General features: G+C 45.0%; 1 protein-coding gene across 1 annotated transcript; it reads left to right on the top strand.

Annotated features, from left to right (window-relative positions):
- Positions 1 to 60: 60 nt before the first annotated feature.
- On the top strand, positions 61 to 26,969 carry NUSAP1 (nucleolar and spindle associated protein 1). Its single transcript, XM_049781471.1, has 10 exons — positions 61 to 182; positions 1,322 to 1,387; positions 4,872 to 5,022; positions 8,260 to 8,364; positions 12,493 to 12,602; positions 17,100 to 17,275; positions 19,392 to 19,543; positions 23,086 to 23,202; positions 23,678 to 23,786; positions 26,742 to 26,969. The coding sequence occupies exons 1-10, from the start codon at positions 90 to 92 to the stop codon at positions 26,833 to 26,835; spliced, it is 1,173 nt and encodes a 390-aa protein (XP_049637428.1). The 5' UTR covers positions 61 to 89; the 3' UTR covers positions 26,836 to 26,969.
- The last annotated feature ends 360 nt before the right edge of the window (positions 26,970 to 27,329 follow it).

Here is a 27,329-nt window from a genome sequence, read left to right as displayed (position 1 = left end):
GTTTAAACTCGAGCGGGTCTAGTGGAGCGTCCCGCTGGCGGCGGAGCCACTTGGGCAACGTCTGCGAGGCGGCGCGGCCCTCCGACACGATGCCGGTCCCCTCGGCCGCCGAGCTGGACTCCTTCGCGTACTGCGACCTGCAGAGTCTCGCCAAGAGTCGCGGCCTCCGGGCTAACCTGAGGGTAGGTGTGGGTGGAGCCGGAGCCTCGCCGAGCGCCCGACGTCCTGCTCCGGGGACCGTGAGCTCGCCGCTAGGGATGCGCGCGAAGCGTGTGCTCGTCCCTCTGAGCCATCCCCTCGGCTCTGTTCATTGCAAATGACATCTCAGTCGAGACGATCCTTAGAATCCAGAGGGGCGCGCAAGGCTGCTCATTGCAGGGCCGGCGCAATAGCGCGGGGCAGGACTTGTGCCTTGCACTCTGCAGACCTGGATTCAATCCCAGGCATTCCGAACGCTCCCCCAAGCCTGCCAGGAGTGATCCCTAAGCAACGCCGGGTGTGGCCCCCAAACAAAAACTGTTTATTGGGGCTGGAGAGAGTACGGCAGGTAGGACACTTGGCTTTCATGCAGCCAACCTGGGCTTAATCCTGGTATGATTAATCCCATAGGAAGAGCGCAGAGCCCTGACACCTGGCATTGGTATCACCCAAAACAAAAACAGTGTTTATTGACTTTTGGGGGGAGGGAGCTGTCACACCCGGCGGCACTCAGGGTTTACTCCTGGCTCTGCGCTCAGAAAACGCTTCTGGCAGGCACGGGGGACCCTATGAGATGCTGAAATTTGAACCACTGTCCATCCCGGGTTGGGTCTGCTGCGAGCGAGGCAAACGCCCTACTGCTGTGCTATCTCCTGGCCCCTATTGACTTATTTTAACTTTAATTTTTGTTTCTTCTGGGTTCTACCTGGCAGTGCTTAGGGCTTCTTCCTGGCTCTGGACTCAGTAATCACTCTTGGTGGTGCCAGGGGCACCCTGTGCAGTGCTGGGGATGTAACTAAAAAGTCAGCTCCTGCAGGGGTCTCAAACTCAATTTACCTGGGGGCCGCAGGAGGCAAAGTCGGGGTGATCCTTGAGTGCAAAGTCAGTAGTAAGCCTTGAACATTGGAGGTGTGACCCAAACAACTAAAACAAAACAAAACAAGATTCCTCTAGGGCAGGGCCACAAAATGTTGTACGGAGGGTCGTTTGCAGCCCACGGGCCGCGAGTTTGAGACCCCTGAAAGGCAAGCAAGCACCTTACCCTTACCTTACCCTTACTCTCTCCAGCTTCTGTTCAGTGTTTATTATTTTATTTTTGGCTCTAAGAGATTTTTCTTTGCAGGCTGACAAGTTGTTAAAAACCTTGAAAGCTCACCTGGAGCAAGAAACAACCAAAGAAAAGAATCATGTAAGTAACTTTCTTAAATCACTTTGTTTGGACTTTGGTTTTTGGGGTTTTTGAGGGCTCTTAGTGGTTACTCTTGGCTCTACGCTCAGAAATCGCTTCTGGCAGGCTCGGGGACCATATATGGATGCCTTAATTCAAACCACCGTCCTTCTTTCAAGGCAAATGCCCTACCTCTCTCCGGCTCCTATTATTATTATTATTGATTAAATAGTAAAGCAATGATTTCATTAATGTGAGGAATAAGCACTTTGTAACTTAAAAGGAGCTATTTGATTTGTTGATTGATTAGGGTTTTTTTTTGGTCACATCAGGCTTTGTTCGGGACTTACTCCTGGTTCTGTCCTCAGGGATCATTCCTAGGGATGTTCAGGAGACCAAATGCAGTGCCAGGGATTGGTCCAGGATTAGCCAAGAAATACCTAAGAAAAAAAAAAAAAATACCTAAGACACTCTTCACCAAACATTTTGGCTGGTGGTAGCAGTATATCTTTTTCATAATTGGTTTGTTCTAAATGGTGAGCTCTTCAATGAGAGGCCCTCAGGCTAAGGTTATTGGGAGTTGCCTAGATGGTGTGAATGGAGAAGGGACTAGAAAACTCTGCTCTTTCAAATGGAAATAGCTTCTGCAATGTTGAGCTGGACTTGATTTTTCTGATGGGGCTAGACTGTGCCCTGCATCCCTGGCAGCACATGCTCACCACAGATACTTCTTTCTTTTGTTTTTTTTTTTTTGGGGGGGGGGAGGGTCACACCCGGCAGCACTCAGGGGTTACTCCTGTCTCTATGCTCAGAAATCTGTCTTGGCCGGCTCAGGGGACCAGATGGGATGTCAGGATTCGAACCACCGACCTTCTGCAAGCAAGGCAAACGCCTTACCTCCATGCTATCTCTCTGGCCCCCACAGATACTTGTAATACCCTGCACTTAAACAGACCACCTGTTACTGGTGTTAGGATTCCTTTAGTTTGGGGGGTGGGAGAGGTTGACTTTGATTTTTTTTTTTTTTTTATAAGTAATGCTCAGGGATGAATCCTGGTGGTTCCCTGGGGGACCATATATGATTAAACTTGGGTTGGCCAGTGCAAGACATATACCCTACCCCCAGTACTATGGCTCCAGCTTCAGGGTTCCTTTTGTTTTGGGGCTATTGCTGCTGATGTTCAGGGGTCACTCCTGCTTCTGTGCTCCAGTGTCAATTGGGTCTTCTACATGCAACAAGTAGAGCCTTGTTGTATTCTCTCCATCTCTTTTTTTTTGGGGGGTGTGTGTGCAGAGGGAGCATGGTCCCTCTCCATGAATCTCATGAGTACTTTAAATGTGTCTTTTCAGCAAAAACATGTGTGACCTAGGGCACCAGTTCTTTTGGTTTGGGGAGACGTTGTTGGGCCACATCAAGTGGCGCTCGGGGGTTATTCTGGCTCTGCGCTCAGAAATCACTCTTGACAGGCTTGGGGAACCATCAGAGATGCGGGGAATCGAACACGGATTCGTCCTTGATTGGCTGCATGCAAAGCAAACTTGCTAATGCTGAGTTATTGCTCCTGCGTGGAGCACCTGTTCTGTAGAGGAAATAGTTTCTCTCTAAAACAGTCTTCCCGTGACTACGTGAGGTATTAGAAGGAAGAGACCAAAAACATCTCTCTTGCTTTCTGCTCTCCTGAACCTCTTCTTGCACCTTCTGATTCTCACACTCCTAGTCTCATATCTTTTTTGGGGTGGGGGAGGGGGTATACCCGGTGACTCTCAGAGGTTACTTCTAGCTATGCGCTCAGAAATCGCTCCTGATAGGGCCCGAGAGATAGCATGGAGGTAAGGCATTTGCCTTGCATGCAGAAGGACGGTGGTTCGAATCCCGGCATCCCATATGGTCCCCTGAGCCTGCCAGGAGCGATTTCTGAGTGTAGGGCCAGGAGTAACCCCTGAGCATTGCCGGATGTGACCCCAAAACAACAAAAACAAAAAAAAGACATTGCTCCTGTCTTGGGGGACCATATGGGATGCGGGGGTGGAGTGGGGGATTGAACCTTGGCCCATCCTAGGTCAGTATGTGCAAGGCCACCCTACAGATAGTGCCACCGCTCCAGCCCTCATATCTTTTCTTTAATAATACCTTTATTTAAGCACTGTGATTACAAACATGTTTGTAGTTGGGTTTCAGTTTAAAGAATAAGCAGCCCTCCTTCACCAGTGCAACATTCCCACCACCAATGAGCCCCATTTTCCTTCTCCCCCACCCCTTGCCCGTATTTGAGATAGGCATTCTATTTCTCTCATGCACCACCATTGTCATGAGAGTTGTTGGTGTAATTATTTCTCTAACTTCACTCAACACTATTTGTGGTAAGCTTCATATTTTGGGCCATCCTTCCAGCCTTCATCTCTTATTTCTATGTGTTATTACAGTAATGTCTTTTATTTTTCTTAAAACCCATAAATGAATGAAACTAGTCTGTGTCTAACTCTCTTTCTCACTTATTCCTTTTTTTTTTTTTTGGTTTTTGGGCCACACCCGGCAGTGCTCAGGGGTTACTCCTGGCTGTCTGCTCAGAAATAGCTCCTGGCAGGTACGGGGGAACCATATGGGACACCGGGATTTGAACCAACCACCTTTGGTCCTGGATTGGCTGCTTGCAAGGCAAACACCGTTGTGCTATCTCTCCGGGCCCTCTTTCTCACTTATTTCACTCAGCATAATAGTTTCCATATCCATCTGTGTATAGGAAAATTTCATGATTTCATTTTTTCCCCTGACGGCTGCATAGTATTCCATTGTGTATATGTACCACAGTTTCTTTAGCCACTCATCTGTTGTTAGGCATCTGGGTTGTTTCCAGATTCTGGCTATTGTAAATAGCACTGCAAGAATATAGGTGTGCGACAAGCATTTTTGAATTGTGTTTTTGTGTTCTTTGGATATATCCCTAGGATTGGTATATCTGGATCATATGGGAGCTCAATGTCGTTTTTTGCATCCTAACCACTGTTAGGTCTGGTCACTGTTAAACCATTTAAAACAGATCTTTCATGTGTCTAGGCATTATTCAGTTTAAAGTCTGTTTCACTCTAAGTGTTATAATTGCATAGATACAGCAGATTGATATGTGTCTTTTCAGGGTGAATGTAGTGAGACTCAGGTACAGATCTGCACTCAGAGAGAATCAGCTGGCCACATCACTAAAACCAAAAGAAAGCAGAGTACCCTGCACACCACCCCTAACCTACAGGTGAAGTGGGGTGCAACTGAGCAGCCTCACACTGGTGCTAAGATCCTCAGAGTCCGTTTTTGTCCTCATTGGGCCCTGTGTGGCTGGAGGACTATGCTGATCACTGCAAGCCTCTGGCTGCTAAGGGAAGGATCAGACATACCACTTGGATATCCCCATTTTTCTCCTTACCTTAGTCGTTTCCCCTTGATTCATCTCTGCTTTGAGAAAGTAGTGATTACTTCTTACTTATATAATTTATTTCCTTTTTATATCTGCAGGAAGATCATTCAGAGATTAAAGAAAGTGGCTCCGTGGCATCACAGGATCAAGAGGAGCTGGACGACTTGTCGCTCAGTGCACCTGTGGCAGTTCCTTTTCTCCCAGATCAGGATGAGAGTGCCTTGGCCTCAGAGAAAGGAGGCATAATAGGTAGCCCCAGAAGCATTGCTAGAACTGCTGTTCTTTATGTTCTGATCTGGCTACACCCCAACAGGGGCCCCTATGTAGCTGGACTACAGGCATGGATGATAGTGGAGCCAAGGCCAAACTGTCTCACACTCACCATGTAGCGGCTTCTCAGTAGTGGTCTGTGGTCCCCTGAATGGGCTTTTTGTGTCTCTTCCTCACCTGCCATCATGAAGGAACCCCAATTAGGGCCAGAGCTATTCGATGTCAAGCAGGGTGTTTGCTTTGTGTGCTACTGACCCAGATTCAATCTGCAGCATACCGTTTGGTCCTTCAAGCACCACCAGGAATGAATCCTAGGTGTATAGCCAGGAGTAATCTCTGAACACTGCTGGGTGTGCACCCCCACCCCTGAAAAACAAAGATCTTCCCTTCAATTACATTAAGAACCACCTTCTTGACTTTTTAATTGGATCCTCTCTGTAAAAGCACTATTTTTTATTTTTGTTTGTTTTTGGGTCACACCCGGTAGCGCTCCGAAGTTACTCCTGGCTCTATGCCAGGGGTCTCAAACTCTCGACCCGTGTTTGCGGTCCTCCGTACAGCATTTTGTGGCCCGCGGCCAGCCTTCAAATATTGCAGTATTCGCGATTATTCACTTACTGAATAATCACAATAAAAATCGCATTAAACATTCGCATACCCTGAGCAGTTCCGTTCAGGGCATGCAAATGTTTAATGTGATTTTTTGCGATTTTTTTCTTACTAATGCGATTTTTTATGGCGAATATTCGGTAAGCGAAATCCCTTATGCGGCCCTGCCCCACCCCGACTTTGCCTCCTCAGCCCCCAGGTAAATTGAGTTTGAGACCCCTGCTCTATGCTCAGAAATCGCTCCTGGCAGGCACGGGGAACCATATGGGATGCCGGCATTCGAACCACCAACCTTCTGTATGCAAGGCAAATGCTTTATCTCCATGCTATCTCTCCAGCTCCAAAAGCTCTATTTTTATTTTATTTTATTTTTTATCTTTTTTTGTTTGTTTGTTTTTTTGGGTCACACCTAGGAATGACTCCTGAGCACTGTTGGGTGTGACCCAAATACCAAAACAAAAAGGGGGAGTATAATTTCAAACACTACTTAAACTCTAGCATCATGTTTTTGTTTTTTTTGTGGTTTTTGGGTCACACCCGGCAGTGCTCAGGGATTATTCCTGGATCCAGGCTCAGAAATTGTTCCTGGCAGGCACAGGGGACCATATGGGACGCCGGGATTCGAACTGATGACCTCCTGCATGAAAGGCAAATGCCTTACCTCCATGCTATCTCTCCGGCCCCTCTAGCATCATGTTACAGGATTTTGTTTTTGTTTTTTTATTTGTATTTTGTTATTTGAACTATAGCAATAGTGTAGAGAGCTATTCCCAGCTTTGTTCTCAGTAGACCATACAGTGCTGGTGATGAAACCATAGGTTCTTTCATGCAAACTGTACACTTAAGCACTTTGAGCCATCTTCCCTAAGTGGGATTTTCTTTAATTTTTTGGATAATTGCTCAATATGGGATGCCAGGTATGAACCCAGATCTGCCATGTACGAGGAAATTGCCTGTACTTACTGCACTATCAGTGTAACCTCTGAATGTTAATATTTATTAATAAAAACCTATCTTTTTCTTTTTTTTTTTTTTTTGTTTTTTTTGTTTTTGTTTTTGGGTCACACCCAGTGGTGCTCAGGGGTTACTCCTGGCTGTCTGCTCAGAAATAGCTCCTAGCAGACACGGGGGACCATATGGGACACTGGGATTCGAACCAACCACCTTTGGTCCTGGATCGGTTGCTTGCAAGGCAAACACCGCTGTGCTATCTCTCCTGGCCCTAAAACCTATCTTTTTCATCTGCAAGCATTTATGTTTTATGTGTGCTGATGGTCAGTGTTACATAAAACGCTGGCAAGAACCCTCTTTGATTTTATTTATATTTTGTTTTTGGCCACACTCAACAGTGCTCAGGGCTTACCTATTACTTCGCTCAGGAATCACTCCTGGCAGAGCAGATGCTTGACCTTCAGCCCTTCCTTTTTGTTTGTTTGGTTTTTGGGCCACACCTGGAGACCCTCAAAAATCACTCCTGGCTCGGGGTACCATACGGGACACCTGGAATCGAACACAGGCCCATTCTGGGTCAGTCCCATGCAAGGCAAATGCCTTACAGCTGTGCTATCACTCCAGCCCTCCTTTTTCGTTTTTGAGCCAATCTCCAGCAGAAACCCCACAGCCCTGCATACTCTGTCTCATCACTCTTCTATTTTCTGGCTGCATTGGATAATGCAGCCTTTATTAGTAGTATTTCTTGAAACTCCACAAGCGTGTTTGAGAGAGAGATTTGTAAGGCATGTTCTCTACCACTGAGCAAACTTCCAGGCCCACTTGCATACTTTGTAATAGGTTTCCTCATGACTGTGATGGAAGGAAGAGGGTTTACAAACTTAAGATAATATACCATAACTGAAACTGGGTTAAAAAGATAATTGGGGGGTTGGGTCCACACCCAGCAGTACTTGGGTTACTCCTAGCACTGTGCTCAGAAATCATTCCTGGCAGGCTCAGGGGAACGTATTGGATGCTGAGGACTAAATCTGGTTTGTCCTGTGTCAGCTCTGTGCAAGGCAAACACCATAACACTGTGCTATTGCTCTGGCCCCAACTTCAACTGGATTTAAAGAGCAGAAATAAAACAAGCAGAAGAATGAGGAAAGGTGTCAAATATTAAGTGTCTTAGCTGGGAGGAATCTGACTTTATTCTATTTGTAACAGTCACAAGTCTGTTATAAAATGCTGGAAACAAGGTGTTCTGCATTTCAGTATTTATATATAGCTTTTGTACAAAAAGCATCAAAGTCCTAAGTTTATGAAGCATCTGAGTTAAAAATTGCAGCAAACTAGAACTAACTCTCCTCTTTTGCACTGTCTTCTCCACACCTTGCCCAGACCCTCACATAAAAATTTCCTGGGTTCACTTATGAACATTGACTGGGAAGAATTTCTTGGGGGGAATTGGAGGGTAAGTGGGCCACAACCAGCATTTCTTGCTCAATAATTCCTGACTCTGCTCATGAATTACTCCTGGCTGCCTTGGGGGACCATATGGGGTACCAGGGATCAAACCTAGGTTGACTATTTGCAAGAAAAGCACCTAGTATACTCACTCTGGTCCTGGGAAGAATTTTAAGTTTTTCATTAGTTCTTTATCTTTGGATTCAGACCATGAAGATGCAAAGATACTCTCAGGAAAAAAGAAGTCTCTTGACACAGATGAATTCGTTAAATCTAGGAGAAAGAGAAGAATCGCAAATACTCTCACTCCAAGTAAGTCTCTTGGCACAGTTGAAGGGATGAACTGAAAGGATGCTTGGCCCTCTGGGCTGATATGGGTGGGACAGGATGCTGTGTGCTAGGACTACTATATTGATATCTGTCCTCTCGTTTTCTAGTTGCAAGATTCTGGGCAATGATTTTTTTCCTTAGTAAAGCTGTTTCCTCTTCATTTAAAGTGGTTATAATTATGTTACCTGTCAAATCAAGATGCTAACTAGAATGACTGAAGCTGTTTCTCCACTTTTGTTTGTTTTGGGGTCACACCAGTGGTGCTCAGGGGTTACTCCTAGCTCTGTGCTCAGAAATCGTTCCTGGCAGGCTCGGGATCAAATGGGATCCTGGGGATTGGACCCAGGTCCGTCCCAGGTTGGCAGCATGCAAACAAATGCCCTACCTCTGTGCTATCGCTCCAGCTCCTATTTTCCCACTTTTGATTAACTAGCAAAGCAGCTAACAGCAGGATCCAATAAAATCTGAAAATGAAAAGTAATGAATGGCCTCCCTGCAGTTTCTCTTACTCTCGCCTTCCTTCCCCTCTCTCCCTCTCCCTTCTTGCCTATTCATTTTCTCTTTTCTTTTTCCACTTTATCTCTCTTTCCTTTGTTTCCTCTCTTTTTTGTTGTTTTTATATTGTTTTGTTTTGTCTTTTGCTTTTTGGTCACACCTGGCAGTGCTCAGGGATTACTCCTGGCTCTGCGCTCAGAAATCGCTCCTGGCAGGCTCAGGGGTTATATGGGACACCGGGATTCGAACCACTAACCTTCTGCATGAGAGGCAAACGCCTTACCACTCCATGCTATCTCTCCGGCCCCTGTTTCCTTTCTTTTTTATTCTTTTTTCTTCATTTTGTTTTACTTTTGGCTTTTGTGCCACAGCCAGGAGTACTTGGGTTACTCCTCGCTCTGCACTCAGGAATTACTCCTGGCTGTGCTTGAGGCACCATATGAGACCTGGTTTTGAAACCAGGTCAGCTGAATGCTAGGTAAATGCCCTATCTGCTGTACTATCACTCCTGCCTCTCTTTTTTAGCTATTCCTGGCTCTGGGCTCGGGAATCATCCCTGGTAGTTCTTGATTGAGGAAGCCATATATAGTGCCTAGGATTGAACCATTTTTAGCCACATTCAGAGCAAGGATTTTGCCAGTTGTACTATCTCTCCAGGCCCATCAGTTTCTTTCCTTTCCAGTAAAACAAAAAGGAAGAGAGAGATTGTCAGACATGGAATTCTCTACTTTGTATTGCTCTGCACATAGAAGAATCTTAATTGAGGCTTACGTATTTGTAGGACTTGGAATATCGCTCTCAGCATATATTGGCAATCTAATAAATATATTTTATTCTTTTTCTTTTCTTTTTTTTTTTTTTTTTTTTTGGTTTTTGGGCCACACCCAGTGACACACAGGGGTTACTCCTGGCTATGTGCTCAGAAATCGCTCCTGGCTCAGGGGACCATATGGAAAGTCGGGGATTGAACTGAGGTCCGTCCTGGGTCAGCCACGTGCAAGGCAAGCACCCTACTGCTGTACTATCGCTTTGGTCCCTATTTTATTATTATATTTTATCATACAGTGTATCAGGAAGCATGCCATGCTACCATAGCCTGAATGCATGTATATATGTATATGGTCTATGAGCAACAAATAGTTCTGAGCATTTTTAAGTTTTGTAAGAGAAGAACATTGGCCAGAGCAATACAGTGAGTGGGGCTCTTTCCTTGCATGTGGCTGACCCAAATTTGACTCTGCTGTATTCCATATAGTCCCCCACACTCTGCCAGGAATGATTTTTGAGCACAGAGTCAGGAATAACCCCTGAGCAGCATCAGATGACCCCCATCCCCCAAAAATAGAGACTACAGGAACCATACCACGAGGCTGCAAACCACAAACAGGGACTGCTTGCTGCTTTACAGCAAATGTCTGTCAATCCTAGGTATATTCATTAATAATTGTTAAGCAGAAAATTTATGATGGTCAAATAGAAGTCATTTGGATGATTGATAGTATAGGATAAAGCTATGACTTTCGAAGTTTTTGCTGTGTTGAAAATTGAAACCATGACCTCACTCATGCCAGGAGTGAGCCATGTCTCAGGCACTCTGAGTCCTTTACCATGGGATAACCACAAACATCTGTACCACCAAAAGTGATGAAGAAGTGTCAGGTGTCTGGTAATGTTTAAGATGAATGCATTTTGCCCTTGTTTCAAAAAAAAACTTTTTTTTTTAAATTAAAACATTAACAAAGATGAGTCTAAAGTTGGACATTAAAAATTCTGAGAGGAGGGCCTGGAGAGATAGCACATCGGCGTTTGCCTTGCAAGCAGCTGATCCAGGACCAAAGGTGGTTGGTTCGAATCCCAGTGTCCCATATGGTCCCCCGTGCCTGCCAGGAGCTATTTCTGAGCAGACAGCCAGGAGTAACTCTTGAGCACCGCCTGGTATAGTCCAAAAAACCAAAAAAAAAAAAAAAAATTCTGAGAGGAGGGAGAAAAGATAGCATGGAAGTGGGGCATTTGCCTTGCATGCAGAAAGACATTGGTTTGAGTCCTGGTATCCCATATGGTCCCCCGAGCCTGCCAGGACCAATTTCTGAGTAGAGAGCTAGGAGTAACCCCTCAGCTGGAGCAATAGCATAGCAGGTAAGGCATTTGTCTTGCATATGACTGACTCCGGTTTGATCCTTGTCAACTCTTATGGTTCCCTCGAGCCATAAGTGATGCCAGGAGTGATTTCTGAGCACCACCAGATATGGCTCAAAAACCAAAAGAACAAAAACAAAACAAAACAAAGTCAATGATGGGAACAGAGATACAGTATAGCTGGTAAGGCATTTGTGTTGCATGTGGTCAACCCATGTTTGATCCTGGCACCCTGTAGTCGCCTGAGCACCTCCAGGAGTGATTCTGGAGTACAAAACCAAGAGTAACTCCTGACCATCACCAGGTATAGCCCAAAATAAACCAAAAAACAATTGAGAATAAAAATAGGCATTTGACCACCTGTACATAGCCCGCTGGTTCAATCCTGGCACCCAATATAATCTCCTGAACCTACCAGGATTGATCACTGAGGCAGAGCCAGGAGTAATCCCTGAGCACTAGTGGGTATAGGTTCCCCCAAAGAAAAGGGAATTCAGGGGCTTCATTGGTGGAAGGAAGTGGATGCTGGTAAAGTGATTAAATTGGTGTTGAAATATTGTATGCTTGCAACCCAATCATAAATAACTTTGTAATTTCACAATGCCAAAATTAAAAGGTTCAGAAATGAGAATAAAGAATAAGTATTAAGAAATATAAAAAGGGGCTGGCGAGGTGACGCTAGAGGTAATGTGTCTGCCTTGCAAGCGCTAGCCAAGGAAAGATCACGACCACGGTTCAATCCCCCCCATATGGTCCCCCCAAGCCAGGGGCAATTTCTCAGGGCTTAGCCAGGAGTAACCCCTGAGCATCAAATGGGTGTGGCCTGAAAAAAAAAAAGAAATACAAAATGGGGGCCAGAGAGATAGCATGGAGGTAAGACATTTGCCTTGCATGCAGAAGGTAGGTAGTTTGAATCCCAGCATCCCATATGCGTGCCCCTCCCCCCCCAGCCTGCCAGGAGTGATTTCTGAGCATAGAATCAGGAATAACCCCTGAGCGCTGCCGGGTGTGACCCAAAAACGGAGGGAGGGAGGGAGGGAGGGAGGGAGGGAGGGAGGGAGGGAGGGAGGGAGGGAGGGAGGGAGAGAAGAAGGAAGGAAGGAAGGAAGGAAGGAAGGAAGGAAGGAAGGAAGGAAGGAAGGAAGGAAGGAAGGAAGGAAGGAAGGAAGGAAGGAAGGAAGGAAGGAAGGAAGGAGAGAGAAAAGAAAATGAATAAATGTTCTTGCCTTTTTTGTTTGTTTTGTTGTTGTTGTTGTTGTTGTTGTTGTTGTTTTTGGGTCACACCCGGCAGTGCTCAGGGGTTACTCCTGGCTCTCCGCTCAGAAATCGCTCCTGGCAGGCTCGGGGAACCATATAGGATGCCAGGATTCGAACCACCATCCTTCTGCATGCAAGGCAAATGCCCTACCTCCATGCTATCTCTCCAGCCCTGGAGTTTTTGTCTTTCTACTAATCTGTATATTTTGGATAATATTCTAGACTTTAAGAAACTTCATGAGGCTCGTTTTGAGGAAATGGAGTCCATTTATCAATATATGGAAAGGAAAAAGAAAATTTTCGAAGAACGCAAGTTACTTAATGAATTGAAGGTATGTTGATAAAATAAAATTTTTTTTTTCGTTTTTGGGTCACACCTGGCCGTGCCCAAGGGTTACTCCTGGCTCTGCACTCAGAAATCACTCCTGACAGGCTCAGGGATGCTGAGATTTGAACCACCATTTGTTCTGGGTTGGCTGCTTCCGAGGCAAACGCCTTATCGCCCTACTGCCCTATGCTCCAGCCCCATATAAAATAATGACACCAAACATTAATATGTTACCTCTACCCTCCACAGGGAATATTAGGCCCCTCCTGGCAGTACTCAGGAGTCCATATATGTTCCAGGGATCAATCCAGGGCCAGAAGTGACCACTAAATACCACTGGATGTGGTCAAAAGATAAAATTTTTTTTTTCTTTTTTTTTTTGGTTTTGGTTTGGGTCAGTGTGTGTTGAGGGCTTACTCCTGGCTCTGCGATCAGAAATCAGTCCGGGCAGCCACGGGGGACCACATAAGATACTGGGATTCAAACCGCCATCTGTCCTGGGTTGGCTGCGTGCAAGGCAAATACCCTACCACTGTGCTATCTCTCTGGCCCCTGTTTTCTTATATTTAATTTTACTGCTTTTTGTTTTTTCCCTTTTTTAATTTTGTTTTGGGGTCACTCCTGGCAGGCTGGGGGGGACCATCTGGGATGCCGGGATTCGAACCACTGTCCTGCATACAAGGCAAATGCCCTACCTCCATGCTATCTCTCCAGCCCTCATTTCCTTATTTGTATTTTTTTTTTTTTTTTTTTGGTTTCTGCTTTTTGGGTGACATCGGTGACACTCAGGGGTTATTCCTGGCTACGTGCTCAGAAATTGCTTCTGGCTTGGGGAACCATATGGGACGCCTGGGGACCGAACCACTGTCTGTCCTCGGCTAGTGCAGGCAAGACAGATAGATGCCTTACCGCTTGTGCCACCGCTTCAGCCCCCCATTTGTAATTTTTTTTTTTCAGCCATACTGGTCACACTCAAGCGTTACTCCTGGCTATCTGCTCAGAAATCGCTCCTGGCTTGGGGGGCCATATGGGACGCCGGGGGATCCAACTGTGGTCCATTTTAGGCAGCATGCGCAAGGCAGAGGCCTTACCGACTGCGCCACCACTCCGGTCCCCTATTTGTAAATTTCTTTTTTTTTTTTTTTTTTTTTGGTTTTTAGGTCACACCTGGCAGTGCTCAGGGTTTACTCCTGGCTCTAGGCTCAGAAATCGCCCCTGGCAGGCACAGGGGACCATACTATTTGTAATTCTTTTCTTTTGTTTTTTTTTGTTTGTTTTTTCGGGCCACACCCATTTGATGCTCAGAGGTTACTCCTGGCTAAGCGCTCAGAAATTGCCCCTGGCTTGGGGGGACCGTATGGGACAACAGGGGATCGAACCGTGGTCCTTCCTTGGCTAGCGCTTGCAAGGCAGGCACCTTACCTCTAGCGCCACTTGGCTTGGGGGGACCGTATGGGACAACAGGGGATCGAACCGTGGTCCTTCCTTGGCTAGCGCTTGCAAGGCAGGCACCTTACCTCTAGCGCCACTTCGCCGGCCCCTATAATTTAATCCACTTTTTTTTTTTATATGGTATTGTACAATTAAACACTTGGATGTAATTGGATTGGTGGGTATTGTGAGATCAACTTCAGCGTTTCATACATGAAAAGGATCATTATACCACTAAGCCAGATCTCTACTACTGGAAAGGGTTGGTTGTTTTTCGCACCTGAGGCATAGCTGCCAGTGCTTGGGATGATGTTATACTAGATATTGAATGGGGGCTCTAAAATGCAAACTTTTTTTTTTCTTTTTTTCTTTTGGTTTTTGGGCCACACCCGGTGACGCTCAGGGGTTACTCCTGGCTATGCGCTCAGAAGTCGCTCCTGGCTTGGGGGACCATATGGGATGCTGGGGGATCGAACCGCGGTCCGTCCTAGGCTAGCGCAGGCAAGGCAGCAGGCACCTTACCTCTAGCGCCATCTCGCCGGCCCCTAAAAGCAAACTTTATCCTTTTGTGCTACTTCCTCAACCTAGAATTTTTTTTTGTTTGTTTGTTTGTTTTAATTTATTTATTTGGGTTTTGGACCATGCCTAGTGCTGTTCAAAGGCTGCTCTTTCTCAGCATTCATGGCCCTTCCAGTGCTGCAAGTATATGCAAAATATATGCTTCAGACCACTAAGATTCCTTTTTTTGGGCGAGGAGGTCACACTGGTGGTGCTCAGGGTTACTCCTGGTTCTGTATTCAGAAATCACTCCTGGCAGGCTTGGGGGACCATATGGGATGTCAGGAATTGAACCCAGAGTCTGTCCCCAGTTGGCCACGAACAAGGCAAACGCCCTACAGCTGTGCTATCATTCTGACCCCATAATGTTCCCTTTATGTTCCGTTTTGTCTTCAGACCATATTCTGACATGCCAGCGTTATTCCTGGCTCTGCATTCAGGAGTTATTACTGGAAGGCTTGGGGTCCAAATAGGATTCCAGGAATTGAACGTGGGTCGGCTTCATACAAGGCAAATACCTACTGACTGTACTATACTATCACTCCAACCCCCATTCTAGTGTTCATGTTTTTTGTTGTTGTTGACTTGGGGGAGACTTGTTTTTGGGCCAGACCCTGCATTAGTCAGGGTTTACTCCTTGATCTGCACTCAAGGTTCATTCTTGGCAGTGCTTGGAGGATCCACATAGGATGCCTGGATCAAAATCTGGTGAACTGGGGGCCAGAGAGATAGCACGGAGGTAAGGCATTTGCCTTTCATGCAGAAGGTTGTGGTTCGAATCCTGGCATCCCATAGGGTCCCCCGAGCCTGCCAGGAGCGATTTCTGAGCATAGAGCCAGGAGGAACCCCTGAGCGCCAACGAGTGTGGACCCAAAAACCAAAAAAAAAAAAAAATTTTGGTGAACTACCTGCAAAGTAAGCACTTTACCCACTATCTTGTTCTTTTTCCTTTTTCTTTTTCTGTTTTTTTGGGTCACACCCGGTGCTCAAGGGTTACTCCTAGTTCTGTGCTCAAAATCACTCCCAACAGGCTAGGTGAGAGACCATATGGAATGCCGAGATTCAAATCACTGGCAGTCCTTGGTCGGCTGCATGCAAGGTATACGCCCTACTACTGTGTTATTGCTCTGGCTCTGACACTATCTTGTTTTTAAACAACAATGAACAAACTAATTTGTAGGAGGGACAGAGTTAGAGGAAAACTATTTTAATTTCTGCATGGGAATCATAAAATTTTTTTTTCAGGAATACAGGTTTGACTTGCAGTTTGTTAAACCCAAAACTGCCATATTTCTGATTCATTGGTATTTCTTTTTTGTTTGTTTGTTTGTTTGTTTTTGTTTTTGGGTTACACCCGGCAGCGCTCAGGGGTTACTCCTGGCTCTATGCTCAGAAATCGCTCCTGGCAGACTCGGGGGACCATATGGGATGCCAAGATTCAAACCACCGACCTTCTGCATGCAAGGCAAATGCCTTGCCTCCATGCTATCTCTTCGGCCCCCACATTGGTATTTCTTTCTGGCCAGTGTTAGTTGAGTTATTTACAATCTCTTGACCTGGATATAAGGCTTCTAGCCAAGGCTTTTGTACCACATCACCCAGCACAAACAGAAGGTACACTTTGGGGAAGAGGAGGACCCATGTTTGACAGTGCTTGGAGCTTACTCCTGCAGTCTGCACTCCGAGATCAATCCTAGTAGGTTTCAGGGGATCTACCTGTTGTATTGCCACTCTGTCCCCAATCAGAATTTACTTCCTTTTACTTGTTTGTTTTTGGCTACCCACACAGTGCTCAGATTTTAATTCTGGCTCAGATTTAAGCACAGAGCCAGGATAAATATGGAGCACTGTACTCAGGAGTCAGTCTTGGCAGTCTCAGTGTACTGTATGGAGTGTCAGAGATCAAACTTGAATCAACCCCTTGCAAAGCAAATACCCTGTCTGCTGTACTATCACTGTGCTTCATGGGCACAGGAAACTGTCCAGCCCAGCATGCAGGATCAACACGAAAAAGTAGCAAGGAAAAATGAAAGATGGCGGGCCCAGAGAGATAGCACAGCAGCGTTTGCCTTGCAAACACCCAATCCAGGACCAAAGGTGGTTGGTTCGAATCCCGGTGTCCCATATGGTCCCCCGTGCCTGCCAGGAGCTATTTCTGAGCAGATAGCCAGGAGTAACCCCTGAGCACCGCCGGGTGTGGCCCAAAAACCAAAAAAAAAAAAAAAAAATGAAAGATGGCAAACCTCTGCATCTTGCGACCCAATCAAGACTGCATATATGGGGCTCGGAGAGATAGCACAGCGGCGTTTGCCTTGCAAGCAGCTGATCCAGGACCTAAGGTGGTTGGTTCGAAACCCGGTGTCCCATATGGTCCCCCGTGCCTGCCAGGAGCTATTTCTGAGCAGACAGCTAGGAGTAACCCCTGAGCACTGCCGGGTGTGACCCAAAACCAAAAAAAGAAAAAAGACTGCATATATAGCCAGCTTTAACAGGACACTTTTCCTCCCCTTAGAAGCAGCCCAGCAGCAAGGACTTTGGGGTTACTCCAAAGTCCCAAAGAGAACATGTCTATGAGCTGTATACTCCTGTCAGCCAGCAGCGTTCTAAAGGCCGGGACCGTGGCACAGCTCAAAGTACTTCATGTGTGAAAGGGTCAGGCAAGTGCTCAGCCACAAGAATGAGCGTCAGGTAAGAAGACTGCAAGGGTGGTTGGCATCCAGGAACTCAAAGCTACTTCTTTCAATTTGCATCACATGGATATCAGCTTCAGATTTTGTTTGGTTGTCTGTTTGGGGCGCACACCCATGGTACTCAAGGGTTTTTCTAGTTCTGTTCTCAGGGGTCACCTTTAGTGACATACAGAGATGAAGCGATGCCAAGCACTTTACTGGGGATCCTACATGCAGAACTCACAACAGCTCACACTGTTGAGCTATCACTCTAGCCTACACTAAATGTTTTTATGTGAATGAAACAGGCTGGAAAGATAGTAAGAGAGGAAAGTAAGCTTTACACACAGTCAACCAGATTGATACTCAGCACCACATTCAGTTTTTCCATATTTAGATTTTGAGCCACAATTGGCTGTGTTCAGGGAACACTCATAGCAGGGCTTGAGCAACCATTTGTAACAGAGGGGATCAAACTGAAGTTGGCTATGCGCAAGAAAAGCTCCACCCAGAACTGTCTTGGGTCATGACATATATAATTTACTGGATCATGTGAATTACAAAGTTTTTCACTGAGTTTTAAGGATATAATGTTTGAGCACCAGTCCTCTCACCAGTTTACATTTCCTGCCACCAAATGTCCCCAGTTTCCCACATTTTTCTTTTTGTTTGTTTGTTTTGGGGGGCCACATCTGTCAGCTCTCCTGACTCTGCACTCAGAAATCACTCCTTAATGTGACCCAAAATCGAAGGAAGGGAGGGAGGGAGGGAGGGAGGGAGGAAGGGAGGGAGGGAGGGAGGGAGGGAGGGAGGGAGGAAGGGAGGGAGGGAGGAAGGGAGGAAGGAAGGAAGGAAGGAAGGAAGGAAGGAAGGAAGGAAGGAAGGAAGGAAGGAAGGAAGGAAGGAAGGAAGGAAGGAAGGAAGGAAGGAAGGAAGGAAGGAAGGAAGGAAGGAAGGAAGGAAAGGAAGGAAGGATTCATTCCTGGCAGGCTGGCTTGGGGACCATATGGAATGCCAAAAATCTGAATATAGATATATTCAACCCAGGTCAGCTATATGTAAGACAAATACCCTACTTGCTGTGCTATAGTTCTGGCTCCGTAATATTTATTTTAAAAAAAATTATTGGTTGACACTCGGTTACTCCTGGCTCTGCACCCAGAAATTGCCCCTGGCAGACTAGGGGCCTATATGGGATGCTGGGAATCGAGCCATGTCCCTCCATGATCAGCCGCTGTGCTATCTCTCTGGCCCCTTAACATTTATTTTTAAAGATTAGTACTTTCAACTTTTGTTCAGAGCCATACCCAGCAGTTCTCAGGGCTTATTCCTGGCTCTAAGTTCAAGGATCACTTATTTTGGAGGGGAGGTGAAGGGTTCACATCCTGTGGTGTTCAGTGGTTACTCAGGCTCTGCACTCAGAAATTGCTTCTGACAGTCTTGGGGACCACATGGGATGCTTGGAATCAAACCGGGGTCCGTTCTGTGTTGGCCACATGCAGGGCAAATACCCTGCCGCTGTGCTATCTCCGGCCCCATCAAGGATCACTCTTTGTTTTGTTTTGGGGCCACATCCATTGAAGCTCAGGGGTTACTCCTGGCTATACGCTCAGAAATTGCTCCTGGCTTGGGGGGACCATGTGGGATGCTGGGGAATCAAACCCTCTAGCACCACTGCTCCAGCCCCAAAGATCACTCTTGACAGCTTGAAGGACCATATGGGATACCGGAGATTAAACCTGGGCTTGCCGTGTACAGGCAAACTCCCTACCTGCTATAATATCGCTCTGGCCTCTTAAAGCTAATATTTTATAAGATGGAATATAACAGCTATATGACTGTTCTTTATTGTATTAGTTGTATAACTGCAAAGAGGTATAAAAGAAAATTTTCTGTTGACTTGAAGATAAAAGTAAAGTTAAATTCCTCCAAGAAACATCTGTTTGGAAAGATGTCTGCTTCCAACTCATACAGCTCAGTGGCTCCTGCAGCAGATTACATGGACTGTCTTTGTCTTCCTGTACCCAAAACTATCCCCCCTCCCCAGTGTCTGTCTGTCTGTCTGTCTCTCTCTCTCTCATATACCTAACCTTGATTATATGTATTGATGGCCTGTGTTCTACTGTTCTGTTTAGGTTTTCAGCCACTACTAAAGATAACGAATTTAAGTGTTCACTTGCCAAGACTCCAGCCAGAAAGTCTCCCAATGTACCTTGTAGTACCCCAAAAGGCCAATCTGTGCTCAGAACAAACAAATTGAAGACCCCAAGAAGGGATTCCGCTGCTGGTAAGAAGAAAGAACTAACTTCTGATTCATCTTTAAACCATGCAACTCACTACAGTTGAATCTATCTCCTTTAAACACTCCTTAAAACCAAAAATGAAATCTCACATTAGAATTGATTTCACTTAACTTTTGGGGGGCTGAAGAAAGTACCAGCGGGTAAGGTGTTGTGTTGCATGCAGCTGACCCAGGTTCAATCCCCAACATCTTATATGGACACTAAGCCCCATCAGTAGTGATCCCTGGGGGCTGGAGCAATAGGACAGCAGGTAGGGTGTTATCCTTATATCCAGCCAATCTTGATTTGATCCCCAGCATCCCATAGGTTCTCCTAAGCCTGCCAGTTATGATTTCTGAGTGGAAAGCCAGAAGTGGGCCCTTGGCCAAAAACAAAAAACAAAAGGTACAGATGAGGAGTAAACCCATATCTGGGTATGACCCCCTCCCCTCAAAAAAAGAAAAGAACAAAAAACAAATGTCAGCAGAGTTAATAATGCCAGTGTACCAGAAACTGCTATCTGCGTGATTTCTTGGTCCTGACCCAAGAATTCTGTGCTGGGGCCATGGAGCTGTTTAAAGGATTTGAGCACGTGCTTTGTATTGCAAGTCCTTGGTTGGCTGCCTGCCGCCACTGAGTGTGGCCCAAAAGAAAAAAAAAATACAGAATGAAGGTTGTATGATTTGTCTTCTCTGAATGACCCTGCAAGGCTGAAGCTAATGAGATTAACATTTATTTTTCTCAGAATAAGTGCCACATTCCTGTACTCAGATTGTGTAGACTAGAAAATCACAAAAAAAATTTTATACACTTTCAGAGCTTCAGTGAAGTATGCTGATGGTCATTTTCTGTGAGGAGAAAATGTTGATCATTGCCTTCAGTGACCAGGAAAATAACCATGTGAAGATTTGCTAAGGTTCTCATACTAATATCCTACTTTTTTGTTGTGTTCATACCTAAAGGTGCTCAGGGATTACTCTTGGCTCTTCACTCGGGTATTAACCTTGGCAGTATTTAAGAGGGATTATATGAGATGCTACAGCTTGAACCTAAGTTGGCTACATGCAAGGCAAATGCCCTACCAATTGTGCTATTGCTTAAGCCCACTTGTCCTACTTTTCCATTCTCAGAAAAGAAATCACTGAGCAACCCTACCTTTATACAAACAAACGAGAGTATCTCCCAGATGCATTGGAGCACTACCACACTGGATCTTTCCAGATCCTCCCCACTCTACACTCTTCAGTGTAGAGCCAAGATTGAGCCCTTGCACACTGCAGTGTGGCCTAAAAACAATCAACATGCAGGGGACAGAGCAATGGGTAGGGCGTTTGTCTTGCACAAGGCCAACCCAGGTTCAAATCCTGGCATCTCATATGCTCCCTATGAACCAGCAGGGAGTGATTCCCATTTGCAGAGCCAGGAGTTACAAGTTATCCCTGAGCGTTGCTGTGTATGACAAAAAAGAAACAGACTGAAAAGAAACAGACTGTTTCTTGGGGGTGAATTTGGGGCTACATTTGGTGATGCTCATTGCCTATTTTTTTGGGGGGGTGGGTTTGGGTTTTTGGATCACACCCAGCAGTACTCAGGAGTAACTCCTGGCAGGCTCGGGGGACCATATGGGATGCCTGGAATCAAACCAGGGTCTGTTCTGTGTTAGTTGCATGTAAAGCAAATGCCCTACCACTGTGCTATTGCTTTGTCCCCAGTATTTCTTTTATTTAATAAAGTTTTTACTTTGAGGAAGATGGCAGGTGTGGGGAAAATACATGTTCAAGAGAGGACTCAGGGCCAAAGAGAAGAAATACTCAGGCTTCTCTCTGAGTATTTCCTCATGCCTTTGTTCCTAAATCAAAAGATTGATATAATGACACTGACAAGAAAATACAATTCCTCCTCTCAATGACCTCTTGTTCCTGCCTTACCCATTATACAGATCTCATCTGCAAAGAAGTATTACATAAAACATTTCACATCATCCTGTGTATGCATGTGAAAAGGGGTTAGGCAGGGACAGTGCTAAGATTTAGACAGTTGACTCAGCTGTGACTGGCCAGGTCACAGAGCTGGGGACTCTGAGCAGCAGTAATCTGCTTTCTATCAAAAGAATACACAGAGACATAAGGCAGAAGGGAAGTACTAACTGCATTTGGTGGCTTCTAACGAAGGACATGCCCTCCGAAATGGACAGTCTCTGTCCTCATCCTCAGACATGAGCTGTTTTTGTTTTTTTGTTTTTGGACCACACCAGTGATGCTCAGGAGTTGCTCCTGGCTTGGGGGACCAGATGGGATGCGGGGGTAGGGGTGTCAAACTGCAGTCCATCCTGGATCAGCCATGTGTGAAAGGCAAACACCCTGGCTCACATGAGCGGTTTTGTTTTGTTTGGGGGGGCCACAGCTGGCAGTGCTCAGTATCCTTCCTTTTGACTTCATGCTCTGAAGTTATTCCTGACTGTATGGTGCTAGGTTTGAATTTAGGCCTACATGCAAAACATGTGCACAGCCCATTGTGCTACCTTGTTAGCCGGATTTGGAAATTTTACATAAATAAAACAAGAGGGCCAGAGAGATAGCATGGAGGTAGGGCATATGCCTTGCATGCAGAAGGACAGTGGTTGGAATCTCGGCATCCCATATGGTCCCCAGAGCCTGCCAGGAGCAATTTCTGAGTGTAGAGCCAGGAGTAACCCTGAGTGCTGCCGGTGTGACCCAAAAATCAAAAAATAAATAAAAAGAGAGCATATAAGTTTTCTTATAAGTTGTTTCATTCACTTAGTATAAAGATCCAGAATTTATCCTTGTTGATAAATGAGCTAAATGATTGTTGGCTGGTAGGATGTGCAGACATTTCCTGGCCTGTCTCAGTTGTGCCCATTGGTCCCTTCCAAGCAGCACTGGTGTTGATGCATGCTAACCTGAACTCAGGGGTTTGTATTTTGCTGCTCCAGGAGTCATTTCTAGCTCCTGGGCCCTCTTCACAATTGGGCAAGAGTTGACATTTGACAGTTCACCTGGCCACAGTCTGTGAGGCAAAGGATTGTAAAATGTGCCAGATAAATGTGCTGAGCTTCAGCAAAAAATTGGCTTACCTTGAGATGTGTTTAATATGGTACCAAAAAATTCCACTTTTGGGGCCGGAGTGATAGCACAGCGGTAGGGCGTATCTATTTGTGTTCATTTAAGTATGACTGCTAATACTAAATTGTGAAGTAGAAATGTCAGTAGAATAGACTATGATGTGATAGCTGGAGTTTTAAATCCAGTCTGGGCAAAACCCAGCAGTGCTCAGTGCCAGTATTCAGTCAGTAGTCAGCAAACTACTGACTTCTGCTCAGTGAACACTCCAGGTGGGACTCAGGACCATAAATGGTGCTAGGAATAAAATCAAGGTCAGGCATTGGAAGTCAAGTGCCTTAATCTCTGTACTATCTAGCACTAAAATTTGGACATAAGATTCTTAATTTTCTTTATTTTTTTTAACTTTTATTTTTTCTAATTAAACCTTTAGTATTTTGGTTTATATACGTCTGTCTTGTTTTTAGTTTCTACCCCATTCAAAGGGACTGCTAAGGCCGTGAATACTCCCATCTCCCAGAAGAAACCAGTGTTTGATCTTAAAGCAAGTTTGTCTCGTCCACTCAACTATGAGCCACACAAAGGTATGGTGGATGTTTTGAAGTATATGATTACATTTGATTCAGGCAGAAGGTAGGACTTATGCGTTGGGTCATCACCCATGCATGGGAAAGAGTTTAGATTAAATTATTTTATTATTTATATTTATTTAATTATATTAAATTATTTCATTGCTCTAAGAGTTAGAGCCTTGACATCAGAAGGTTTCTGAGCACTACTATCTCTGGTTCTCAAATGTATAACTCCTGAATGCCACTGGGTGTGACTAAGAAATCAAAAAAGTTTTTTTTGTTTTCTTAGTCTAGTGAATTAGCTCAAAGAGACTACTGGCTTTATGCTCAGAAATAACTCCTGGTAGGCTCAAGGGACCAAATGGAAAGCCAAGGATCAAGCCCAGGTCGACTGCATACAAGACAAACCCCCTACCCATTGTGTTATCACTCTGGCCCAAAAACATTTATTTTCTTAAACAGATCTTTATCTCTGTCTTTTACTTAGGAAAACTGAAACCATGGGGACAATCTAAAGAAAATAATTGTCCAAAGGAACATATAAGTAGAGTCAGCCTCCACAAGAACACGTACAAACAACCTCGTTTGAAGACCAGGTGAGGATATGATCAGCCACATCTATAACTTTTTAGAAAGTTTGTATTTTTATAGGAGCAGAAGCTTTGGAGTAAGGAGAAACTTAGTACCCATAAATGTATTGAATACCAAGGTATATTGACAATAAAGAGGAGGGGAGGGACAATTGTAGAGCTGGGATTGGCCTTTAAGAATTACCCAACTTGGGGCCGGGCGGTGGCGCTGGAGGTAAGGTGCCTGCTTTGCCTGCGCTAGCCTAGGACGGACCGCGGTTCGATCCCCCGGCATCCCATATGGTCCCCCCAAGAAGCCAGGAGCAACTTCTGAGCGCATAGCCAGGAGTAACCCCTGAGCGTCACAGGGTGTGGCCCAAAAACCAAAAAAAAAAAAAAAAAAGAATTACCCAACTAGTGTACTTCAAGAAACTAAAGAGATTGGTTTGTTTGTTTGTTGGGGAAAGAGGAGTGTTTCCCCACAACTGGCTATGCTCAAGGACCACTTCACATTCTGTGCTCAGGAATCACTTTTGTTGGGTCTCAGCAGACCATTTGTGGTGTTAGATATCAAACCAAGATTTGCTTAGTTTTGGCACATGAAAAAATGCTCCACATCACTAATCATCAGGAAGATGCAAATCAAAACAACTGTGAGGTACCATCTCATGCCACAGTGACTGGCACATGTCACAAAGAATAAGAACAATTGGTGCTGGCAGGGAGATGAGAAGAAAGGAATTCACTGCTGGTGGGAATGCCCACTGGTCCAGCCTTTATGGAAAACAATATGGAGATTCCTCAAAAAAAATTGAAATTGAGGGGTGGCTCAAGGCATTTGCCTTTTTCACGCTAACCTAGGATGGACTGCGGTTTGATCCCCCGACCTCCCATATGGGTCCCCAAGCCAGGAACGATTACTGAGCGCATAGCCAGGAGTAACTCCTGAGATCACCGGTGTGGCTCAAAAAGAAAAAAATGGAAATTGAGCTTCCATATAATGCGGCTATACTGCTCCTAGGTATATACCCTAGAAACACAAAAATACAATTCAAAAATCCCTTCCTCACACTATATTCATCACAGCACAATTTACAATAGCCAGACTCTGGAAACAACCAAGACACCCTTCAACTGATGAATGGCTAAAGAAACTGTTGTACATATACACAATGAAATTTGTTTTTGTTTGCTTGTTTTTGTTTTTGGGTCACACCTGGCAGCGCTCAGGGGTTACTCTTGGCTCTACGCTCAGAAATTGCTCCTGGTAGGCTCAGGGGACCATATGGGATGCTGGGATTCATCCTTCTGCAGGCAAGGCAAACACCTTCCTTACCTCCATGCTATCTCTCCGGCCCCCACAATGCAATATTATGCAGCCATCAGGAGAAATGAAATTTTCCTATGCCTGGATGTAATGGAATCTAAGTCAGAGAAAAACACAGAATAGTCTCACTCATCTATAGGTTTTAAGAAAAGTAAGACATTATTGTAATAATGCCCAGAGACAGTAGAAATGAGGGCTGGAAGGACTGGCACATGATAATGAAGCTCAACACAAAGAGTGGTGAGCGCAGTCAGAGAAATAACTGCACTGACAGCTATGGTGACCGTGTCAATGAGTGAGAGAAGTAGAATGCCTGTCTCGAATACAAGTGGTGTGGGAGCGGGGGGGGGGGGGGGGGTGTAGAAAGAGGGAAATTGGGGATATTGGTGATAGGAATGTTGTACTGGTGAAGAGGGTGTTCTTTTTATGATTGAAACCCAATTACAATCATGTTTTTAATCAAGATGCTTATATATATATTTATATTATATATATATCAAGATGCTTTTATATATATATATATATATATATATATATATATAAAAGGTTTGCTACATATAAGATAAATGCCCTAGTCACTGTACTATCTCTCTTGCTCCCAATCGATTGGAGATGGTATCCTGTATTTAATGAACATGTAACTATTAGTTTATATATAGGTCCCACTCTTATGGATTCAAATAGGGATGGTTTTAGGTGGGATACAAGCATCTACTTTATACCAAAGCTCAACAAGTGATTCAGGGGTCAGAGAAATAGCACAGCAGTTCAGTTGTTTGCCTTGTATGCCACTGACCTGAGAGTTTGACCCCAGTATTCCATATGGTCCTCCCCTGAGCCCACCGGTAGTGATCCCTGAGCACAGCTGGGTTTGACTCAAAAATAAAAAGAAGCAATTCATGGGGCTAGAGTAATAATACAATGGGTAGAGTGTTGCCCATGCCTACGGCCGACCTAGATTTCATGCCTGTAATCCCAGCCTGCCAGGAGTTCTGAGTGCAGAGCCAGGAATAATCCCTGAATGCCTCTGGGTGTGAGCCAAAAAGAAAAAGCAATTCAGAAGGGAATATAGATTCAGAGGTTGCTCATGCCTGTCCACTCTGCCTCACACTGCATAAGGGTACCCTTCAGACACCAGTCCAAGTGCCCAAAACATATAGATGTACCAAGAAATGAAAAGCTCTCACCCTGGGGAAACCAGGCCCTCAGCAGATGCACATGTCAATGGATAGAGAGTTCCTTGTATAGTCTATCCACCTGAGTGCTGGACGTTAGTTTACAGTGGATGACTTATTTTGAATCACACCTGCTGGTGCTCAGGTATTACTCCTAGTGGGACTTGGGAGACCATATGGGATGATAGATTGAATTCAGGTCTGCCATGTGCAAGGCAAGTTCCCTTCCCACTATACTGTTGCTCTGGCCCCCATGTCCGTTTCCACTGGGACATCACAGCCAGGGAGAGCATGCAAAGAGCTGGAGCATGGCTTTGCATATGGAATGCCCAGGTTCGATCCCCACACTACAAGTTCCTCCAAGCCTGGACCCAGGAACTGACCCAAACCCCACTAATTAAATGTAGACATTAAGCCACAGTGATTTTAAGATGCTCTGTGGAGCTTCATGGGAGCTTAACATGTGCTTGTCTCTTTTAGGGAGGAGCAACGTAAGAAACGTGAAGAAGAGCAAAAGGAAAAGAAAGCAAAGGTTCTGGCTGCTCGGAGGGGACTTGTGTCTAAAAAAAAATAATTTCAGAATAGCTTGGAAATATTTAACTCCAATGAAACACTTTCTAATGCTGTAAATATCCTGTGGCCCACAGTTTCATTAGGAGTCCTAAGACCAGGCTTTTCTAGTCTATTCTCATTATTGCTCCATTTCTGCTAAAGCCAACAAGACTTAGCTACCATCAGATAAATGCTTTACCTAGAATACGATTACAAAATTGAAGCCAGCAGAGGAAAAGTGACAAAAAAAGATACGAGTTAATAATCAACTGGATAAAGTTTAGTTAAGCATAAATGTCCTTTTTCTTTTGTAAATATGTTTATGTTGTGTTCTCCTTGTTAGTCACTAGCTGTTTGTTGATATTATGCAGTAGGGATGGACTCTATTTGTATCTGGATCTGGGATTGGGAATAAAGAGTGACTATAAAGGCACGGATTTCTTTTTAGCCTAACCTGTACTAAGTTAGTTGTGCAATCTAAATAAACAGAAAATTTTTATTCTATATGCTTAAACA

Source organism: Suncus etruscus, chromosome 10, assembly GCF_024139225.1.
Source record: "Suncus etruscus isolate mSunEtr1 chromosome 10, mSunEtr1.pri.cur, whole genome shotgun sequence".
In the NCBI taxonomy this organism is placed as follows: Eukaryota; Metazoa; Chordata; class Mammalia; order Eulipotyphla; family Soricidae; genus Suncus; species Suncus etruscus.
This window is presented reverse-complemented; position numbering and strand designations above follow the sequence as displayed.